The following is a 22,840-nucleotide window of genomic DNA, read 5'->3' on the forward strand; positions in this document are numbered from 1 at the left end:
GTTTGGTTCCACTGGACAAAATTGAATCCATTCGAGAAAATCAGATTCAACCCAATAGTTGGAACAGACACCTTTAGGAAGCATGTGCAAATTATCACCTGAAACAGCAGGTTTTGTTTTAGGTCTGGTTTTGTTTTCTTTTAAATCTGATGTTGGAATATAATTTGCATATTTAAAGGGTTAGTTTAAAGTAAGAATTCTGATATATCTACTTTAAGAAAAATGTTTAATTTGTGTCTTGTTTTTTCCTTAAACAGGCTGGTGGTTTGATGCATGTGGCCCCTCCAACCTAAATGGCTTGTACTATCCAATGCGCCAAAACACAAACAAATTCAAAGGGATTAAATGGTACTACTGGAAAGGATCAGGCTATTCTCTCAAGGCTACGACGATGATGATCAGACCAGCAGATTTCTAAAAACTTCTGCACTTTTTAGAATGTACTTATTGAAACAACTATCCCTGGCAAATAAAGGATTTTATTTTCAGAACACAGCACAACCTACAAGCTTTCTAAGCTGAGTGGCATGCAAATACGTCTTGCACGAATTAGCTTGTTTTAGCTCTCCAGTTTTTTAAAAAAGGCCAAGAAAGAAGATATACCTGATGTAATAATATTTGGTAAAAGACAAAGTAGAAAGGACTGCTTTAAAGACTTTGTTTTCTTGAACTTTTACGTTGTGTATGTATATAACTGGAATTGTGAAATACATGTATCACTACATCACATTTACTTAAAGCTTAGAAGTACCACTTTAGGCCTTACTGCTGAATTTTGACTGCCACTTTAAAATATTTTATAATGCCATGGTTGTAATTATGTACATAAAATATTTTTGTAATTAACTCCTACCCAATAAAAGGCCCTAACTTTTATTGATCACATATGCAGGGATATTTGGCAGCATGTGGTAATATATTTAATAAGGTTTTGTAAATAATATTTCTATGTTTTCGGGGATTTCTTTTAAAAATTCTAGTACTGAGTATACAGTAACTATTATTTTATGGACATTTACACCTTTTTAAAACATTAATTGTCTCTGCCATGTATAAAGTTTCCTTATGTGATTCAATATAATTTTTAAGAAAACTGCACTGTTTTGGTTTCCTCTATCCTTTATGTGTTAGTAATAGTATCAAGAAATCCCTCTCTTTAGGGGCAAACAAATTGCTTTACTGTTTTCCAGCTGAATTAGCTACCATTTCAGTTCTGTTTTTATTATGGCCCATAGGCCATTGCAAAAGCAAAAACTGCCCAACAACCACGGTACCAACAAAAAGTGACTTCCAACTTGGAAATTTCCCCATTCCTTTATCAAGAAACATTTATTCAGGAAAGAAAATACAAATAAAAAAGTTTTTCTTCCCCCTCTCTCTTCACATTTCATTGCCTCAGCAAACACATCAGTATTATAAAAGTTAGCAACACTTGTGTTACTTACAGGAGCTGCGGGGAAATCCACTGAAAGTTCATATGGTTCTTCTGAAATCCAATGGCCATATTCCAAAGACCACAATACCTACAAATTGAAGGAAATCCTAATGTATAGCAGCATTCAGTGATAATATAGCAGCTTCTTTGAACACTTCACTCAAATAAATTGCAAGTCGAACAGGCAGCTCTGCTTTCCCCCCCCTTCAGGAAAGCTATGATTTAAACACGTAATTGCAGATAAAACGTTATATACTGTTTATTTCAGTTAACTCAAAGGACTCTCTGAAGTGAATTATGACTGCCCAACAGTAAAAATAGAAGCTTTAAAAACAGTAAACATTCCTGCCATTTATTGAGGCCTGAATAAGGGCTTCAAAGTCTATGGCCAAGATCCAAAGACGTAACTCAGACATGCCCAAGAGCTTGGGCAGCCCATGGGACTTTTTTTTCATGTTTGAAGTGCCAGTGCCTGAATCACACCACAGCACACATTGGCTTTGAATATCTCTGCACAGGTTTACCACATTGCAAGGGAACTATTTTAAAAAGTAAAAGAAAAACAGCTGCAGAGAATTTGGAAATCGTTCTAGGGTTCTTTAGAAATGGCCACACACAGAATGCCCGTGCTGATGGCAAACAGAAATCAAGATTGTCTCTCGGCTTAGAAAACACGCACCAAAGAACTTATTTGTTCTGCTTGTGTTGAACTTGGTATCTAGTGACACGCTTCAAATACAATTCTGTGAGACCCGGGGACAATGTACAAAAATAGGGTTGAATATTGTCAAGGTTGCCGACAGGGAAAGTCACCAGGAATAGAAAATTTCAGGGATTCAAATAATTGGTGTTACTGAGGCACTGGCCAGGATGGGGCTAGGGGACAGCAGAACTATATCAAGCACAAGTGTATTTATACAGTCACAGTCCAGAATTCAGATAAAACTTTGAAACTTTTAAGCAATATAAAAATTGAAATTTTCAATGAAATTGGCTAAAAGGATGTGTTGACAGTGGTTGTGTTTTAGTTTTCTGGAGGGCTTAAATCATGGGGACGCAAAATTTTGCTATCTGGAATCAGAATTACATCTGTTCTAACCAAGCTCCTAAACAAAAGAACAGAGTCTGAAGGATCTATGTCTGGGGGTTCATAGTGGCTCTCAACAGCCCTGTCCAAAATGAGTTCATGCAAGGAACTGCCATACTGTCAGAAAAAGATATTTTCAAAAACAAGGTATGACTTTCAACTAGCAACCTTCTGCAGTATTGGACTATGCCTCTTATGACCCTGGATCTTTGTTGTTGTTTCTTGTAGCATTTGGGAAAATTAAAAAACTATCCTTCTAACAGCTGCCACACAAACTGAAATGGAGTATTTTTATTTATTTATTTATTTATTTATTTATTTATTTATTTATTTATTTATTTATTTATTTATTTATTTATCTATCATACTTTTATACCGCCCTCCCCGGAGGCTCAGGGCGGTTTACATTATAACAGAGAACCATACATAAAACAGTCTGTAGAACATGTACACCAATAACCAACAATTGCAACCAAACACAACACAGTATAACAATAAACAATCAAGTATGCAAGTTCATTAGGCCTCCTTGCATAAACATGCTCTTTTTTTCCTTCCGCTAACTTATTTGGAGTTCTGATAAGTGGTAACTATTAAATTACATTATATCATACGCCCATTTATGTCTGTTTAACGTATTGTATTGCTCAGTGATAGACATATAGGTGAAGCTAAGAGACAAACAGCAAACTCACAACCATTCATGATTTCACTTAGACCTATAGTCAGCAGCTGGGATGCTCATAACAATGATTTAACATGACCAATCCCGGAAGGACTATTACAAAGGGATTTTAACAAAAGATCAAAACAAGAGCAGTTTACAACTGTTCAATGACTTTTTCCACAGGAACAATATGACATCCTCAACAGTAACCTGCTTAAATGTGTCATTTCCTCTACTAGTTTCTGTTTAAAATACCAAGGGAAAAACTTAGGATTTACTCATTGATATTTTACCTTGATAAAATACTTAACCCCTTTGTTAGGCAAATGATAAGAAGTTTGCTAATAATACTAAATGATTTGCCAAGGGACTCCAGATTCATATTAATTTTTTACCACCTCATACACTCTGACATGGTTTAATGATCTAGAGATTTCATGGTTGGATAAAATAATCTGTATTAAATTTGTGAGGGTTTCTTTTTTTGGCGGGGGAGAAATATGGGAATATACAAATACATTTGTATAGTGTACAAGTCTTAGTACAAAAGTTCTACGGAATTAAAATCCAAGGAAAGGAAATATTAGTGATAAAGGTAAAGGTATCCCCAGTGCAAGCACTGGGTCATGTCTGACCCTTGGGGTAACGCTCTCTAGCGTTTTCATAGCAGACTGAATATGGGGTGGTTTGCCAGTGCCTTCCCCAGTTATTACCGTTAACCCCCCAGCAAGCTGGGTACTCATTTTACCAACCTCGGAAGGATGGAGGGCTGAGTCAACCTTGAGCCGGCTGCTGGGATCGACCTCCCAGCCTCATGGGCAAAGCTTTCAGACTGCATGGCTGCTGCCTTACCACTCTGCTCCACAAGAGGCTCTTTCTCCACAAGAGATAGTGATACTGATGCACAAAAACTTGTTAACTGTAGTCTATTATGCATGTGAGCTGTTAGAAAGGTTAATACTTCATGGGATGAAATGGAGTTTAGGAGCATCAGGCCAGAAATTATTCCTTTGAATAGGATTGTATAAAATACAATCCATCTGTTACCCAAATCCCTTGGCATCAAACAACTTCCTGTTTCTGCAGCTGTACTTGATTTCGTTCTATTCCTGGGATACTGGAACATCAGCACTGGCTTTTAATCTATTTCTGTAAAAATCAGTGTGCATAGATATAGCACTAGTTCACCACTTGCTTGAAATTCCTGCACTGTTATATTGCATCCCTAACTTATTTTGAAATGATTGGGGGGGGGCTTTCATTCTGGAGTTTAAAAAATCACTTCCCTATCCTGGAAAGTTTAACAATATACTAAAACTGATTTGTGCATAGCTGGTTGAAAATCTAAACTAATAAGGTATGCAGCCTAATGTTTTGAATACATATGTGTAAGTTCAGGGAATCATGAAGATAGGACAAAGTATAAACTAAAAGATATACATCAAAAAACAAAACAAAACTTGTAATTATCTAGCAGACACCTTAATACACATGAAATCAATCACTACAATCATTCTCTAGTGCAGGCATTCTCAACCAGGGCTCCATGAAACCCTTGGGTTTCTTGATGGCTCTGGAAGGATTACCTGAATGGTTGGGAGTTAATTAATTTTTATATATTTTTAAAATTTGTTAAATGTTTATTGGGTGATATGACTATTTAGGATCATGTCAACTTGGCCCTGCCCTCCCAAACTGTCCAATGATGGGCCTGGAGGGGATGGGAAGGGGAGTGGTCCCAGGTACCCAGCTGAGCCCTTGCAGCTGAGGCAGAAAGGAGAGCTCACCTTTGTGAGGCCTTTGGCAGAAAGCCCTGAGCCGCTAGGGAAGGCAGCATGTACACAGAATAAATAAATAATAAAACCGTGAAAGATAAAGCCCTGCCATCTTCAGAAAAAAAGGAAAGCCTGTGAGAATATAATTAAATCTGGAGTGGTCTTCCTCTGGAAAGAGCAAGGCCAATGACCTGCCATCCAGACAGGGCTGGAGCAGGGATTGCTGAGGGAAAGCCTTCCCTATAGAACCACCTAAAACCTAATTACTAGTGTCTGTCATTGAGGGAGACTTTTCCAAGAAGTACAGGTGACCTACCCCTTAACACCAGATAAGTGTTGCTGCTATTTCTCAGATTCAATGATTTTTGACAAGGTCATCACTGTTTATTTGATTTTGTATTTATTTACTTCATTTATACTCCTTCTTTCTACTCAATTGGGACTCAAGGTTATTCTCTTCTCTATAATTTTATCCACAACAGATAGAGATCCTAGACTCTAGCTCATCTCCAGACTAAAAAGCTTGAGTGATCTGTGCATGGAATAAGAATACTACCAGTCTTTGTGTTCCTGTAAGGTAATTGGAGAAAGCCCTCTTAAGAATCATGGAAAATAAATATTTATATCAATATTTTACTATCAATAACAACATAGCATTATGAATAATAAATACCAATTGGGGAAAAGTTCTATTAAAAACTAATCTGAATCACTAATATTTCTGGTAAGGGCAGGTGGGAGGAGCTGGCTCATCATTTAACTGCCACTCAGGGCAGCTGTCCCACCCCTGCATGCCCCCTCCTCCAACTGGATTGCCTGTCTGTCCAACGAGCAGCCAATTGCGTTTCATCACCCACCCCTGACCACACCTCCTTCTTGCACTTCCCTCTGAGGCTCTAGGTCCCTGCTATACCTGTCTGTGAATCTCCTGCCCAGGAGGTCAGCAGCCCCTGGGGGTTGGGGCTCCCTGGGAGGGTGTTTGACTGCTAGACAGCAGAACCAGCTAGCTGTGGTCCTCGGGACAAAACATGGGCGACCCTGCTGCATTACCAGCCACCAGCCACCTGCCACCTTTCGAGGTCCTGGGGGAATGGATTTTTTGTGCAGGGAGTCCCTGGCATCAGCACCACTAGCTTCCCTCATGTCCTTTGTGGGGGGCACCTGCAGCCACCTGCTTGCACATGGCTGTGGCCCACGTCACCACCACCTGCACCGCCTCCTGCCTCGGCCCGCCACCACCACAGCTCATGCCACCCAAAGCCGCTGGCCTGTATGCATGTCATCTCGCCTGCCCCTGACTCTATCCTCCCTACCTCCCTTGTCCTGGCCCATGTGGCTGCCCTCAGGGAGCCGCAGCTGCATTTGCCCCTAGAAGCGCCGCCCCAGTGAGCCCACCTCCTCCCTTGGTCCCTCCAACCTCTGCCTCTCCCTGCCACCCTAGCCCCCCATGCACCCTGTCCTGGCCCCAACATTGCCATGGAACTCCCTTTCCTGCCACCTCCCTTTCCTGGCCGAGGAAGAGCCTCCTGAGTGAGCCACTATCTACCCGGCTGCCCCTCCCTCCCCACAACCTGACTCTGGGCCACTCCTGCATCTTCCTCCACTGCTGCAGTCACCCTCCCTGTGACCACCTGCCACACCACCCTCTCACACCCCTGCCCCCAGTCTACAGTGTTTCCCCTCTCCCCGCCTTCCCCCCAGTCCTTAGACCACCAACCCCCTCCCATCCCCCAGCATCCATTTACGAATTCCCCAGATCGCCACCAGCACCACCACCTCTTCTCCATTGCCTCTCTGCCAACCTACCTTCCTTCTACCTGCCTTGCCCAGCCTGTCCACTCTCTCACACCCTGCCTCCCACTTATCCTCCCTCCATCCTAACAGGCCCCTCCAACCCCTTTTCCACCTCCTTCCACCCCACCACCCTCTCCCACCCCGTCTCCCCTCATTCCCAGTGCCCCCCTCCCCTGAGCCTCCCCCCCCATTACCTAGACTACCACTGGCTTCCCGTTCCCACCCACCCTCAGAATTGGCTCACAACCTCCCTGGATCCTCTACCTGTGCCACCACCTCTTCTCCCCCTTGCCTCTCTGCAAACCTCCCTTCTTCCCACCTTCCTACCTTCTCCCACCAGCACAATCTAGTGCCTGTTGTATTCCTCAATGCAATGGGCTTTGCCCCTAGTACTAGTAATAACAAGCATACTAAATAAAATAAAACAAAACATACCATTAAAATCCTAAATTAATGTATATTTGAATTTTAATAGAACTATCAAAATTGTATTATTAATAATACCATATCATTATGAATAATAATACCAGTACCAGTACGAATAAAATAAGTTTAAACAACTTAAAGTTTAAAGCCACAAATTAATAGAGAGCATTTTTTCCACAGCATCTCACTCAAACAGAAATCCATGCTTATGTTTACATAAAATAAAAATACAGAACATTAAATCAGTAGTCCACAACCTTTTTTAGGCTGCGGACCGGTGGGTGTGGGAGGGTGATCCAGCGGCCGCGCAGCTGCAGCCGCATATGCGCATTTGCACCATGTGCGGCCACATGCACACATGCACGACAGTTTTGTACATGCACGGCCTGGCCGCACATGTGTGCATGTGGCCGCGCATGCGCACTTGTGCATGCGGCCGCACTTCTCTCTCCCCCCTCCTCCCGCAAAAAGAAGCTTGCGGCCTGGGGGGGTGGCCCACGGCCTGGTGGTTGGGGACCACTGCATTAAGTGACATACATAGCAATAACAACTCCTTAATTTATGCTTTATAGAACTTTGTATGAGCCTCTTGTGGCGCAGAGTGGTAAGGCAGCCGTCTGAAAGCTTTGCCCATGAGGCTGGGAGTTCAATCCCAGCAGCCGGCTTAAGGTTGACTCAGCCTTCCATCCTTCCGAGGTCGGTAAAATGAGTACCCAGCTTGCTGGGGGGTAAACGGTAATGACTGGGGAAGGCACTGGCAAACCACCCCGTATTGAGTCTGCCATGAAAACGCTGGAGGGCGTCACCCCAAGGGTCAGACATGACTCGGTGCTTGCACAGGGGATACCTTTACCTTTACTTAGAACTTTGTGTAATCTGCACTAACTCAACTATCCAGATCAAAAAACATTAAATAGCTTACACTAGCGATCCCCAACCTGTGGGCCACGGACCACATGTGGTCCTTCAACTATTTGGAGGTGGGCCCCGAAGGACGCCTTCTGCCCCCCCGGCCCTTTACTTCATCCCCCCAGCCCTTTACAACACACTTCATTGTTGTGGTGTGTCTGTATCTTATTTTGAAGGGATGTTTAAACATTACCATAGCGATCAGAGAGCGCTAGAGCAGTGGTTGAGAGTAGAGGAGTAAACTACCCCCCCCCACCGGGCTTCAGTAAAAGGCATTGAGTGGTCCCCGGTGATAAAAAGGTTGGGGACCACTGACTTACACACAACAAATTGCTGGTTTACTTTACCCTAGAAAATTTTGCGGTATTTATTTAAAAATTCATGCTCTGCCAGACATATCTGATACAAGATTGCCAGGGCAATTTATCAGATGAGAAACCACACTGATAACTGAAACAAAAAGAAAAGGAATCCAGGTTATCATCCACATTTACTTACCCATTCATAACTGACAATCCAGCAGCCTCGAGCAATTCCCAGAAGAACATTTAAGGTACGACGGGGACTCCCTACAATCACGTGGCTTGTATTTTCACATACTTCACTTGAAAACAGAAAGCCTCCCAATTTCTTGCCCACCTGAACAACTGTGTTCTTCTGCCTTTACAGAAACACACACAAAAAAACATCATATTACCAGTTCAATGTATCTGCATATGTAAATGAATATCAGGTTGGAAAGTGACCTTTTAAAAATAACAAAAATTACCACTATATAGTCTATACCACAACGCTTATAGTTAAATTCACAAGGCCAAACAGTGTAATAAGAAAGGAATATGAATTAGATCTATCCAGATAAACAGAACTTATCTCAGACTTGATGCACCACAGACATATGAGGAAAGGTTGGGGGAGAAGAGAAGATTGAGAGGGGATCTGAGAATCATCTTCAAGTATTTAAAAGGGTACCATATAGAGCAGTGGTCCCCAACCTTTTTATCACAGGGGACCACTCAACGCCTTTTACTGAGGCCCGGTGGGGGGGGTAGTTTACTCCTCTACTCTCAACCACTGCCCTAACGCTCTCTGATCGCTATGGTAATGTTTAAACATCTCTTCAAAATAAGATACAGACATGCCACAACAATGAACATAAGAAACATTTTATTTTCATGGAAATTTTAACTCATGACAATGACAAATCAATGGGAACTCTGAGCTTGTTTCTCTGCAACGAGATAGACCTATCTGGGAGTGATGGGAGACAATGACACCCGAAGTGTGTTGTAAAGGGCCGGGGGGGGGGGATGAAGTAAAGGGCTGGGGGGGAGAAGGCGTCCTTCGGGGCCCACCTCCAATTAGTCGAAGGACCACATGTGGTCCGGGGCCCACAGGTTGGGGATCGCTAATATAGAGGATGGAGCAGAGTTGTTCTCTCTTGCCCCAGAGGGATGGACCAGATACAATGGGATGAAATTAATTCAAAATAAATTCCATCTAAACATCCGGAAGAAGTTCCTGACAGTTAGAGCGGTTTCTCAGTGGAACAGGCTTCCTCGGGAGGTTGTGAGTTCTCCATTTTTGGAAATTTTTAAACAGAAGCTGGCTGGCCATCTGACAGAGAGGCTGATTCTGTGAAGGCTCAAGAGGGTGGCAGGTTACAGGATGGGAGTGTCCTGCATATGATTCTATGTATACTTCATACAATGTATCTCTTTTGAAAGTTTGTTTATTCCCCCTTCCTGCTTTAGATAACCTCACGGTGTCCCCCTATACAGCAACAGCAGCATTTTATAAAGATCACTTGATTGCAGGAGGAGGGGGGGGGGGCAAGCAAGTTATATTCTTCTGTTGGAAAATGTATTCCGGACCCACCCCTCTATCTGCAACATTCTTTATGGCAATAAAGAATTAGTTGTTTCACATGAGTGTGTTCTTAAAGCTATTGCAGTTAATATAAAATGAAGATAATTTCAGGTGGGCAAACATCAAATCCAGGAGCACCAACAACATTTCCCACGGTATTTCATGAATCAAGGCCAACTTTAGGGTCCAAATTCTGTAAATTAAATCAAAAGCTGCGTATATTTCCAATCATGGCATCTACAAATGTAAACTTTCAATGTTAGTTTTACTAACTATGATTTTAGTTCAATTATTTCCTTCCTATCCTAAACAATCAATTGTAGATTAAATATTCCTGTAACATTCTATGACAGTATTTACCCATTTGATTTATAGCTCTGGCCTAAAGGGTGAATCTAAAGTAGCCCTCCATTTCCACTGGTGTAGGAGGGAGGCTGCAATTTCCATAGATCTGTCAAGCTGCAGCCTCCTATATGATAGACCATATTGTTGCAGAGAGTATTCAGATACCGATTAGAATTTTCTTGGGCATCATGGGAGCTACATATGTTCTCCGTGGACCTCTACTCAGTATTCTTTGAATTCAATCTGTGTTTATTGACCTATAAACATATTCCTTATATGCATTTCAAACAATCTTTCAGCCCATAGTTGGGAGATCAAAAACAAGATGTCGGCTTCATGGCTTCCTTCCCCCCCCTTCTCTGTGCAGCTTTCCCTTTCCTTTTTACCATTAACCATGAACTGCCATGCTTTCTCTCCCAACCAGATTTGGAAACAGTCTACTGAATTCAACAGTGTTGTTCCATCACCCCTACAATATTTCTACTGGCAGAGAAAGGGAGTCTGGCACAAAAATTCAGAGGGCTCAGAAGACTGCAGGAGAGAAGGAAAGTCCTGTTCTGCAAGTTTCAGTCCCAATTTGAATCCATCAATGGGTTTCCAGTACTGGTACTGAAAGTATTAACCGTAGCCTTGGTTAGTACATGGCAATGTACTCAGGGGTAGTCAAACTGCGGCCCTCCAGATGTCCATGGACTACAATTCCCAGGAGCCCCTTCCAGCATTCGCTGGCAGGGGCTCCTGGGAATTGTAGTCCATGGACATCTGGAGGGCCGCAGTTTGACTACCCCTGAGTATACTAATGTCCAGTTCAAGCCATTGAGTTTGGAAGATTTTCCTGGCTGAGCCTGTAATATGATGAAGCATATTTAACCTATAATTTTATCCTGACAGAAAGGCACAGAAATATTTAGTACTTACTCAGAAGACATACTCGTCATGACTAACCTTCTCAGTGGCTAAAAATGTAAAGGAAAAACAACAAAGTAAATTAAATTCTGTTCCCTCATAAAGTCAGTGAAGTTACAAACTTCACAAAAGACGGAAACTATGCAAAGACTAAACGTTTTGCCTAGAAAACAAAATGAGCAGTAAAGTGATTCATGAATGGTTTGGTGGTCTGGCACAGTTATTACAGGGGAAGACATACAGCCTTTCAAACAAATAGATTCTGATTTTTAAAAAATCATTTGGCTTATACCAATTATATAGCTTTCTTCTTAATACACAACTGGAATTTAATTTCTTTAAATTCAGCTGCCAGAATGCAAAAGGCTGCTTATTATGACTAACATGCACTTGCACCCCTCAAAGAATCTCCTGAAACTTAAAGTGACCCTCTGAATCACCAGCCAACATAACACAAAATGGCTGGAAGGAAAAATCGGAACCTGCTCTATGTATGGGCATCTTGCGATTCCAGGCTCCATTCCCAGTTTTTGCTTTGTTTTTAAGCAAACAGTTTTGCTTTGTATTAGCTATGGCCATGCTAATACAAAAGCATATGCCTTTAAGAAGAAAACACCCACAATTTCCAGAACAAAATCTGCTAATCATAAAACATGCAAAAGCTAGCTTATAATTCTAGTTAAAGCAGATTTCATTTGCTAACATTAACAACATTTCCCCTTTCAAGTACTCCTTCCTTAGAACAATAAACAGGTATTCAGGACGACTATAGCATATCTTATCAAGCCATTTTGATGTACTGGAGAAATACAAAAGAATACCAATTTTAAGAAAATTAGAACAATGTTCACCCTTTGCTGTCCTAGTAGGCCCTATTATGGCTTCTCATCATCTCCAGTTAGGTGTGGGTCCAGGCTGGATCCTAAGTTTTCCTCAGAACCTATTCCTTATGACAACTACTACTGTGCTCCTTCTCAATCACTCTTCAACCAGTAGTGGTTAAAAGAGTACTAAAGTGCTGCTCATTATTTGTCACAAGTGAAAACAAGTCAACATTCCTGAGATTGAGGGATTATGTTTAGGAATAATAGCTGGATAATCAACACATGTAAAAAGGAGTGGGCTCAGACTTCTTCCCCTCTTCCCTATCTTCATGGAAAATAACCTAAATGTGTAGGGCTTTTCATACATAACTAGGCACCCTTCAAAAACAGGGGGCTCCCAGCCTTTGTTTAGTTGAAAAGAGAGCTCCCTGTTGACAGTGAATTGCTGAGTGCAACTTTAAAACTCACTTTTCTATTCAAAACAAAATCAGAGTCCAGGGGCACCTTTAAGACCAACAAAGATGTATTCAAGGCATGAGCTTTCGAGTGCAAGCTCTTAAAAACAGTCAGATAAATATATATATATATATATATATATATATATATATATATATATATATATATATATATATATATATATATATATATATATAATATAAAAGCTGGGAACACACAACACACAGTACTAACAGTAAACATAGTCTCAGTCAACAGGATGTGCTTTCCATATATCTGCTCATGAGTACAGGCTGGATGTTTTGCCTAGGTTGGCTCACCTCTTTGATTCTTCCCGTGGTTTTCAGTTTCTTGTTAGGTTTATGCACTTGATTATGAAGAACTCCTGATGAGCCATCTTTGTCATCACGGGTGCAAAATTTGTTTTCATTTTCTAAAAATTAAGTTTAGAGTTAATTTGGAACATGAGGAAAATTAAAGCAACATGGCAGAATACTTCTACAATAGAATCAGATATTTAACGATATTCCAGGATTTTGTACTATAATGTCTTAAGTTATTTGTTCAGGGTTCTTTGGTTATTGTTGTAAGCCATGTGGAGGTCTGTATTAAGCTTCATTATTATTTTGCCTTCTAATCTGCATGTCTCATTGAGACTCAAGGTGGATTAAATAGAGTGACTCAATACAGGAGTCAAAAGGATGAGATATTCAGCAAGCACTGGAACAGGGGTAGTGTTGCAGAACCAATCAGAAATCTAAAAAGAGAACTGAAGTATTAACGTGACACATTAAATGATGTAAAATTACACAGTAGGATTCTACTTACAATAAGCTACAAACATCAGTATAGGCCACAGTCCATAATTTATCCAAGTCATTTAGTGAATCCTTTTGTACAGTCTATTGCCTGCATAGAAAAGCACTCTTGAATAATACAGATTTGCATTTGCAGAAAGCCAGGAGAGTGGGAGATTTCCAGACCTCTTCTGGAAGACTGTTCAACAAGGTGGATGCCACAATGGAGAAGGCACATGTACAAGCAGTTGATTTTGCCCATTTGCTGATTGACACCTGCATAAGGTCAGATGAGTAATGCATAGGGGAAGAGGCAATCTTGTAACTATGAGGGTCCAAGGCCATGAAGGTCTTTATATGTGATAAGCAATACCTTGAATAGAACTCAGTAACTGATGGGCTGAATGACTGCAGAATGGGAGTAATAGGCTCAACCTGTCTAGCTCCCAAAAATAGTTGAGCTATTATCAACTAGAGTTTCTTAACAGATCTTGAGGTAAGGCCATTATACAGTGCATTACAGCACTCTAGTCCTGATGTTACTGTAGTATGGATCCAGAAAGGGGACTGGATGAATATGACCATCTTTTTTACTGTAGGGTTAGTTTGTTAAGCAGTGAACAGATTACCACTTTTTTGAGTGGTCAAGGGAAGGTGCCTTGAGGTAGTGACTTAATAATAGACTAGCAGTAAAGCCTGTTGCAAAAAATAAAATAAAAAACCGTCTCTAGGCAGCCTGTGTTCCTTTTCGACCATCCCATCTATGAAGGTACAGGGCAGTACTGAAAGGGAGTGCAGGCCATGATGGGTCCTTTTAAACACTCCCAGCTTGGCAAGGCAGGCAGGGAGGGTTTTAACAGTGGGGCCCTGCCTGACTACAGCTAATTCTGACAGCTGCCTGACTGTCAGAATCAGCAGTAATGCATGGGATATCTGTGTATCTCTTTAAATACTCCCTACCAGCCTGGCAGGGCACAGAGGGAGGGTTTTAAAGCAGTGGTCCCCAACCTTTTTGTCACCAGGGACCACTCAACGCTTGACAATTTTACTGAGGCCCGGTGGGGGGGGGGCTAGTTTACTCCTCTACTCTCAACCACTGCCCTAACGCTCTCTGATCGCTATGGTAATGTTTAAACATCCCTTCAAAATAAGATACAGACACGCCACAACAATGAACATAAGGAACATTTTTTTTTCATGGAAATTTTAACTCATGACAATGACAAATCAATGGGAACCCTGAGCTTGTTTCTCTGCAACGAGATAGTCCCATCTGGGAGTAATGGGAGACAATGACACCTGAAGTGTGTTGTAAAGGGGGGGGAGGCGGCCTCCGGCCCACCTCCAATTAGTCAACGAACCACATGTGGTCCACAGCCCACAGGTTGGGGATCGCTATTTTAAATGATCAGGGCCCCACATGCAATACAAACAATTCTAACAATCAGCTGGACATGTGGGGCAGATGTCTAAGCACTCCCCCCCAGCCTGGCAAGGCAGGCAGAAAGTGTTTTATAGGGTCAGGGCCAGGAAGGCTCCTTAAACACTCCCTGCCTGGCTGGCAAGGCTGGGAGGGAGTGTTTTAAAAGTTCAGGGCCCACACACACTATAACCAACACTGACAGCAGTCTGGCTGTCAGAATCAGCTGTAATGCATGGGGGTCTTTTTAAACGCTGCCTCCCTCCCTGTGGTGCTGCTGGCGTTAGAGCTGATGGTGACAGTCCTGGGGATGGTCACTATCAGCTACAAGGCGGGTGGTCCCAGTCCCCTATCTGCCAAGCCAGGGCAGGGAGGAAGCATTTTAAGGCAGCGGGGCTGCCCATCTTAGAATTGAAGGTTACACCCTGGCTACAAGGCAGGGGACACTGGTCAACAGCCCCTTACCTCCACCTCCCTTCCAGCAGTGAACCTTCTAAAGCCCACTGGCAGGTGGGGCTCATTCCGGAGTCTTTAGAATGCTCAACTCATTGGAAGGTCCCAATACTTTTTATAAGTTACTAGTGATCAAGCCCGCTGTAAAATAAATACAGCGGGCGCTAGGCAAGGGAGTGCAACTGCCGGGGGCTCCCTCGGGCAGTGGCCTGACGCGGCAAGAGGTGCTTTGGCAGGGAACCCCCGGCAGCCGCGCTCCTTGCAGCTGCTGGGGGCTCCCTTGTGGGCGGCCTGACGTGTCGGAGGCGCTTTGCGCCTCCAACATGTCAGGCCGGCGGCAAAGGAGCAACTGCTGCGCGTGGCTCGCAGTTGCTGGGAATCAGAGGGACCAATCGGCAGGTGCGCACCCTTCCTCATCCCGGACACATCCCGCCCCAGAACCCCTTACCCTTTTATTTAGTCCGTGGCGCCCGCGGTGCCACGGGCGGTGTTAAGATGATGATTCTAAGGATTTCTGGATGTGGTCCTTACATTATTTTAGCAGCCAGGATGGGCAAGGATCCAGACTACTGGTAGCAGCCTTCGCAGATTCCAGGATCTTGTTGGTATCCATCATAGAAAGTGGGTACATAAATAGCCCAAGCAGTGTATTAGGCCATTATGCTATAACTGACATCCAGCTCAAGGTATATTATTGATATTTTATCAGGAAAAAAGTTGGCAAAAGTATTGTAGCTAATTGTTTCTTCTTGGGATTGAAATTTCAGCATCAGCAAATGATGAACACATGGATGGATGTGAATTAGTTGATGCTATAGTTAGATGCTAGTTCTCACAGAAAAACTCAACAGAGTCAGCACTTACTCCTCCGAGTATACGTAAGTTTTTCTCCTTTAAAATGCATATACGTTTGAGGCTGGATCCAATGGTTACTTTCCACTGAGTGAATTGATCCATTTGATTGAAAAGAGCTCTTTCCACGAAGTTTCTCCAATGATAGACTCCTCCCTTAAACAAAAGACACTATTTGGTCCCACACACAGCATCATAATAGTTTTTGGATTAAATAATTTAAAATACATTTATAGTGGAGTGGAGATTCTCAAAAAGTATTCTATTCGACACAGAAACCGAGTTCAATTTATTGTTTCCTATGTCCCATGTGAACTGCCCTGAGCCTCAGGGGAGGGCAGTATACAAATGTAATTAATAGATAAGTTTGGATAGATCTGAAAAAAAAAGTCTGTAGTTTGTTAAAATAATACCTAACCTACTGCACAAAGGCAAGTTATAAAGGTAAAGGTATCCCCTGTGCAAGCACCGGGTCACGTCTGACCTTGGGGTGACGCCCTCTAGCATTTTTATGGCAGACTCAATACGGGGTGGTTTGCCAGTGCCTTCCCCAGTCATTACCGTTTACCCCCCAGCAAGCTGGGTACTCATTTTATCGACCTCGGAAGGATGGAAGGCTGAGTCAACCTTGAGCTGGCTGCTGGGATCGAACTCCCAGCCTCATGGGCAGACAGCTTCAGACAGCATGTCACTGCCTTACCACTCTGCGTCACAAGAGGCTCTTTGGCAAGTTATAACTAAAGTAAATAAAGTTTTAATATAAAAATAAATAATCAGAACTATCTGAAAAGGTTTTGAAGTTATTCAATAATATTTGTGTGCATTTTAACATTTTACCATAGTATATGTCAACCGGAGTTTTGCAATGGCCCAGTAAGGGTTTCACCAATTGGAATTAAATATTTTATATATTTAAAAAAAATAAAAAAATATCAGGTGATATGGCCATATATGGTCAACTTGCACCTCCCCCTCCAAAATAGTCAGTGATAGGTCTGGGGGTGGTAGGAAGGGGAGGGGCCACAGCCATACAAATCCTTGCTTGCCACGGCACAATGTACATGGCAGTGACTGGAGTCCATTTTAAATTTCAATATTTCTGTGCTGTAACTTCCTTTGTTGTGGGAGGAGCCTGATGATGTCATATCCGGTAGAAGTTTCTGGGTGATATAACTCCTGGTGATATTGGGGGGGGGGAGGGAAATGGCAGGAAGGTATCACCTGCTGACATCACTTCTGGGGTTTTTTGAAGCCTGAAGAATGTTTCAGGGTTCTCAATGTTAAAAAGGTTGGGAAAGGCTGGTATACGTTCATTATTTGTAACGGGTCTAAGAGCATTCCACAGAGATTGACAACAGCAAAAAAGTCCAAATTTCCCACATCTACGAACTCACAGGTTTCTCAGTATAAAGCTCTGTGGCTCTGAGAAAGTTGATGACTAAACTCACCTCCCTAGAGAACTGCCATCTTTCAATATAAACTGCAATGAAAACCAATTTTAAAAAAAAGAGAAATATGCACTCCCACTGCCTGCACTCTGACCAAAAATAAAACTTTATTTCCACTGCTAGCCAACTTACTTTCATAATTATTTTAAAAGGGCATAATTATGCCACTGAAGTTTCTTTCAAGCAGCTCAGTTCTGTCACCCAGGTTTTTTCTACAATTTTATAATGAGCTTTCTCTCACCACAGAACTTGACATCGTCATAGAGGCAAACCATTTGTTTTAACTGGATCGTGAATTATCCCTTTAGCCGTAGTACATTGAAAATAAATCAAAACCCAGCTTCATGCAGTTTTATTTCGTGTCTGTTCCTCAGAATGTTTGGCCTCAAGTACATAGCTGAATTTTCAAGCTTTGCTAGTGCACATGCACCGTATCTTCTGGCAGCTGCAGAGTGCTAGCTGAAATGTTTATCTACCCAGTGCTTATAAGAAATACATTGCTTTTATGGACCTCTGGAAATCCAGCCATCTCAAGAGGCTGAAGTGGTAACCATAAATTCTGGCAACCAGCAAGAAACACTCCTGGTATGTATTCAAGTCTCTTAAAACTTCTTTTATGTGTGTAAAAAGGGGCACCAAGTGGCACCTGATGCCAATCCCATAGCGCAGAGGTGTTGAACTCATTAGTTATGATGGCCAGATTCAACACAAATGTACCTTTTGTTGGGCTGAGCCCTGTGTGCCGTACAACGTCATGCCAAGTACCAGAGAGGTACATTTTATAGAAGACATTTTATACATTTCAACTCAAAATACAAACATGCTTAAAACATTAACAGTCTTACAGTATTTTTATTTTTTAAAGTACCTCCACTCACTAGCTCTGGGACAGTATGCAGGAACAGTATGCCTCTGACATCCGGCAACAAAGTTAATGACCAGGTGCTTTTGGGCCTGACAAGAGCCCTCAATGAGCTAGTTCCGGCCTGTGGACCTTATGTTTGACTTCCCTGCTAGAGGGTTCTCAAGGCAAGAGACATTCAGAGGTGGTTTGCCACTGCCCTCTTCTTGTAGCAACCCTGGAATTTCATTGTCGACTCCCATCCAAATACCAACCAGGGCCAATCCCACTTAGCTTCTGAGATCTGTTACTGGGCTAGCTACCGACCACAAATAAAGGCATTTCCCCTGCACAATGTCTTACAGGGTAGCTGGTTGGTCCTTAAAAAATTATTGATACATGAAATTTATTGTACCAATTGCCTTGGAAAGGTTCTTTTTTTCTTTGTATATGTTTTGAACCTTTCTTCCTTTTTCGTATTAGGAAAATAAGGGAACAAGCATGATACTGAGACAGTTCCAGTGTAAACCGTCCAGAGCCGCGAGGGAGGGCAGTATATAAATATAAATAAATTGCTGTTGTTAAAATGGAATTGCCAGAATGTCTATAGTTGCCTAAGTTAAAGCTGATAAGAAATCTAATGCAAACCTTTCCTATGTTACCTGGAGTCTGCAATGCTTCCAGATCAGTGCAGAGAAGCAGCATGCTTTAAAAGCAGGCTCCTGCTAGGTAACATGCAGAAGGGCCCACGTAACAGAGATAACATACTTATTAGGATTTAGGAAACCGCAGCGGGCTCCCATAACACTGTTTTATTTTGTTAAAACACGTGGAGACCTAAGAGAAAAATGTGTGAGTTGGAGAACTGTATTTAGTCTGCAATGCAATTTTGGCTTCTAAACCACAAGAAAACTAATCTACACTGATCAAATGATGATAGAAAATGTCCCAGTGTAAATGCCTAGTCTTACTTCTTCAAAATCATGAATTAGGACAGCAACCTTTAATCTCAATGTCTAACAGGATTTAAGGTCCAAATAATAGAGATAAGTAGCAGATACTACTGTCATCCCTGCTTTACAGTCACTGAAGTTCTCGGCTAGTGAAATAGTTGATGAATAGTAGCTTAAGAAATTTATGTAGGACAAGAGATTGCTCTAAGTAAAATTGTAACTGTCACTATGAAAGTGACACAATCCCTTGTGACACAATTGACTGCCAAGATACTGCCATACACATACACATCTATTACCATACCGAAGAGGATAAAATAATTTGTAAAACATGGCAAACAGAGGAAATATTCTGAATAGAAAAATGTATATGTGCACACATACAATATGTACTTAAGACTATTTTTTAAGAACTCAAGACTCACTCACATTGTAACACAAAAAAACCTTTAAATGAAATGGTAGGCAGAATTGACATCTACATTCAGTTTCACACAAATAAGAAACATACATTCCACAGATAATGATTTTATTCTTATATATGCTGCCCTTCCCGATCAGCCGAGGGTGGGTAACAGCAAGTTTAAAGCACTGCAGACAAGTTACATATATAAAAAACTAAAACATTAATCAAATTATAGGTTTGAAAACATCTTAAAAGCTACTTCCTCTTATAATTTGAAATTTGGTGTGGGGGGCAAGTCAATGCTTGAAGGGATTGGTTGTCAGATGGATTCTCAGGGTAGGGAGGCCAGCATCTCCTGGGTGTTTTTTTGGGGGGCCTCAACCATAGGCTGTGCAGAAATGACCCAGGCTCTTGAGCATGGTTGTAGGTGTCAATTGGACCCCATAAAAAGCCTTAAAACTAATATCCAACTGGACATTTCAGACAATCTTTTGGTTAGGGATATCAATAGTTTAGAATAGTTTAGAATAGACTGAATAGTTTAGAATCATTTAGCTGAACATGTGCTAGTGGGGACAAATGAGGTCACAAAATATTCCCTTTTTATTCCCTCACTGCCATCTCTTTTCATAATAAGCATTTATAAGTTTCTTATCAGATGGTTTTGAGGCCTCATCACAAGTTTTCTGCCAAACTCGCTCTAGCCAACTCAGTTCCTATGTCTGTTTACGTAGCTCCAATGTATGCCATGGAGCTGGCTTGGAATGGGAGTAGACAGGGCATCGGAAAGTGATCTTGTTAATAGTCTCAGAAACAGGCTATGCCAGTCTTTGACTAGCACATCAACTGAGTTGTTGGGAAGTATTGGATTCTACAGGGCATTCTGAAAGCCATGAGCCGGGGGGCGGGGGAACGGATGGAAATTGCAAGTGGGGGGGGGGGAGTGCAAGCCACAAGTAGGTGAAGTGGATGGTGTAAGATAGCAAGGATGGAAGCCTCAAGCTGCAAGTTAACAGCACAAGGCACATCTCTTCTCCCTCTTTTGCGCCCACAAGAACAATGGGCTGGAGAGTCAGTGGGATCAATAAGCCAAATTCTCTTTCGTTCCCCTTCTCCTCTCTCCTTCCTTAATGAAACAGTCGCTTCTGAGTGGTTGCTGGAGAAATCTGGTGACATTTCAAGGACCCAGAAGTTCTAAATCTAGCAGCATTTGTGAAATTTGGTAAGCATCTGTTCTGGCTCCCATCTTGATCCCAGTTGAAATCTTCTGTGCAATAAATCAGTTTATAAGCTCCAGCCAGTAATAAGAGTAGGATTAGAATCAAGGGTGGAAATTTTGCAATAAAAAGATGGCAAATATGGCTGAGAAATGCGATAAGGCTAGAAAATTACTTGAACTACGGCTCAATAAGCAAAAATCACTGGTTGGTGAATTGCAAAAGCACTTTTAAGCCTTTAAATGAAAATCTCATTTAACAAACTAAGTAAATAGACAGAAGACTGGGGTATAAGAAAGAAAAACAGTAGACAGGATACTCTCTGCTAGACAGGTTGCTTGATCAGGTTGACGAAATAAAACCTTCCTCTCTATTCATTTCGTTTCTTCACCTACCACAAAAATGTTTTATTTAAATGTGTGTGTGGGTGTAGGAAGAAATCTGGTTCTGTACTCTAACATTTTCTTGTGGCACTTATCAAAACAGTACTGATTTTTTTTTAATGAAGCCCGGTTCAGCCTGATGCCTTCTTGCCTTCCCCCATCCTCAGAGACCTCCTAGCAGTACTAGGAGCACAAAGAGAGCGGAGAGAGTTGAATAAGCCATTCAGTCCTAAGCTGCCAAGCACTGTTTGTCTTGCAAATTGTCAACCAGGGAGCGCTTGCTCTGGCTTCCACCGCTGAAAATGCTAAGTGAGCAAGATCTTTATACAACCACACTGACCACTTTCCAGTTTGAAGAGACAGCAAACCAAAAGAAGAGGCAAGTTGCATACAATGCAACGTCAAAATTGTCCCAGTACCACAAATATTTAGGCAGTAGGCCTCAAGTCCCTTGAGGGTCATCTTCTGGAAACCCTAGCGTAATGGACAGAAGTCAATGACTTCTTTTCAAAGATTCTCCTTTTACAGAACCAATGAAGATTTTCATGTAATTAAATCTCAGACAACCATCTATGTTACAGAGTTTTGAAATGGCTTTTTAAATTTTTCATACAACATTCGATCCTGCTGTATTAATTCTGATTTATACGAGAATGACATGTAAAACTTATTCAACTATATTTTAATAGTTCTGCTCTTCACAGTAAAGATAGTCTTCAGTGGGCATACCATAATCTAAAAATATTTAAGAAACCTTCCATTCTCAAAATACATTTGACATAAAGATGTCACTTTTCTCTAGCATTTATCACTCTTCCAAATATCTAAACAAGTCCTCTCACGTACAAGTGCAGCTAATATTACATATTAATTTATCCTGCAATTGCAGAAATAATCACAGTTTAAAAAAATCACATCTTAGTCAACATAAAAACTGCATCTCCTCCAAAACTGTCTCAAAAACTGCTTTCAGTCATGTGCATAAAGATCTCAACAGTTGAGATAGTTGCTGTTTGGGTTGACTTACAGTTTAAAGTAAGACGAAACTGAAGTTAAACATTTAGTACTTGTTCAAATCTCCAATTTTGATTATCCTAAAAAACTCTCTATTATTAGTTAAAATGTACACAATATAGATATTCGTAATATTGTTCCAAATTCTATTTGAATCTAAAAGTAACTGCTCAGTTCATATAAAGTTTTACACAGCCCCATCACAGGAAATTCATCAGAGCAGAATATATTTCAATTATCACAGTAGTCGTAAGCAGCATTATAGGTCCATATACTTGCTGACATGGCATCCAAATCAGAACCATCCACGTTTCCACTGGCATCCTTCTAAGCAAAGTTCAATCAGATCAGTGTTACTTGCCAAGAGATTTTAAGACACAGCCCAGCATCAGAGGATTCCTGATTTAATAATTTTAAAGACGACAAAGGATTTCAAGTTGCTAATATCTAATAGTACACAGCCAGAAGTTTGCAACAGAATGTTCTAAAAATTGCCATAAATTCAGGATAGTTTTTTTGTGTTTCTTCACTAGTTTTCAGGGTATAATTATAGGGTTGTGAGG

At 41.5% G+C, this 22,840-nt stretch overlaps 2 protein-coding genes across 4 annotated transcripts in view; one reads left to right on the forward strand and one right to left on the reverse strand.

Annotated features, from left to right (window-relative positions):
• The window catches only part of ANGPT2 (angiopoietin 2), a 41,642-nt gene extending 40,544 nt beyond the window's left edge, over positions 1-1,098 (forward strand). Inside the window, exon 9 of the mRNA XM_077309227.1 lies at positions 258-1,098. Coding sequence (XP_077165342.1) covers positions 258-418 — 161 coding nt within the window. The 3' untranslated portion in view covers positions 419-1,098. The remainder of the gene's footprint in view (positions 1-257) is intronic.
• Positions 1-22,840, reverse strand: part of MCPH1 (microcephalin 1) — a 126,030-nt gene that overhangs the window by 86,570 nt on the left and 16,620 nt on the right. For 2 of the 3 annotated variants that reach the window (XM_077309195.1, XM_077309212.1), the window contains exons 9-13: positions 16,028-16,171; positions 12,814-12,926; positions 11,226-11,263; positions 8,592-8,754; positions 1,446-1,523 (exon numbers count right to left, since the gene is read on the reverse strand). In XM_077309195.1, the coding sequence (XP_077165310.1) occupies positions 1,446-1,523; positions 8,592-8,754; positions 11,226-11,263; positions 12,814-12,926; positions 16,028-16,171 (536 nt within the window). The remainder of the gene's footprint in view (positions 1-1,445; positions 1,524-8,591; positions 8,755-11,225; positions 11,264-12,813; positions 12,927-16,027; positions 16,172-22,840) is intronic. The other variant, XM_077309204.1, reaches the window with a different exon arrangement.

Source organism: Paroedura picta, chromosome 1 (genome assembly GCF_049243985.1).
Source record: "Paroedura picta isolate Pp20150507F chromosome 1, Ppicta_v3.0, whole genome shotgun sequence".
NCBI lineage: Eukaryota > Metazoa > Chordata > Lepidosauria > Squamata > Gekkonidae > Paroedura > Paroedura picta.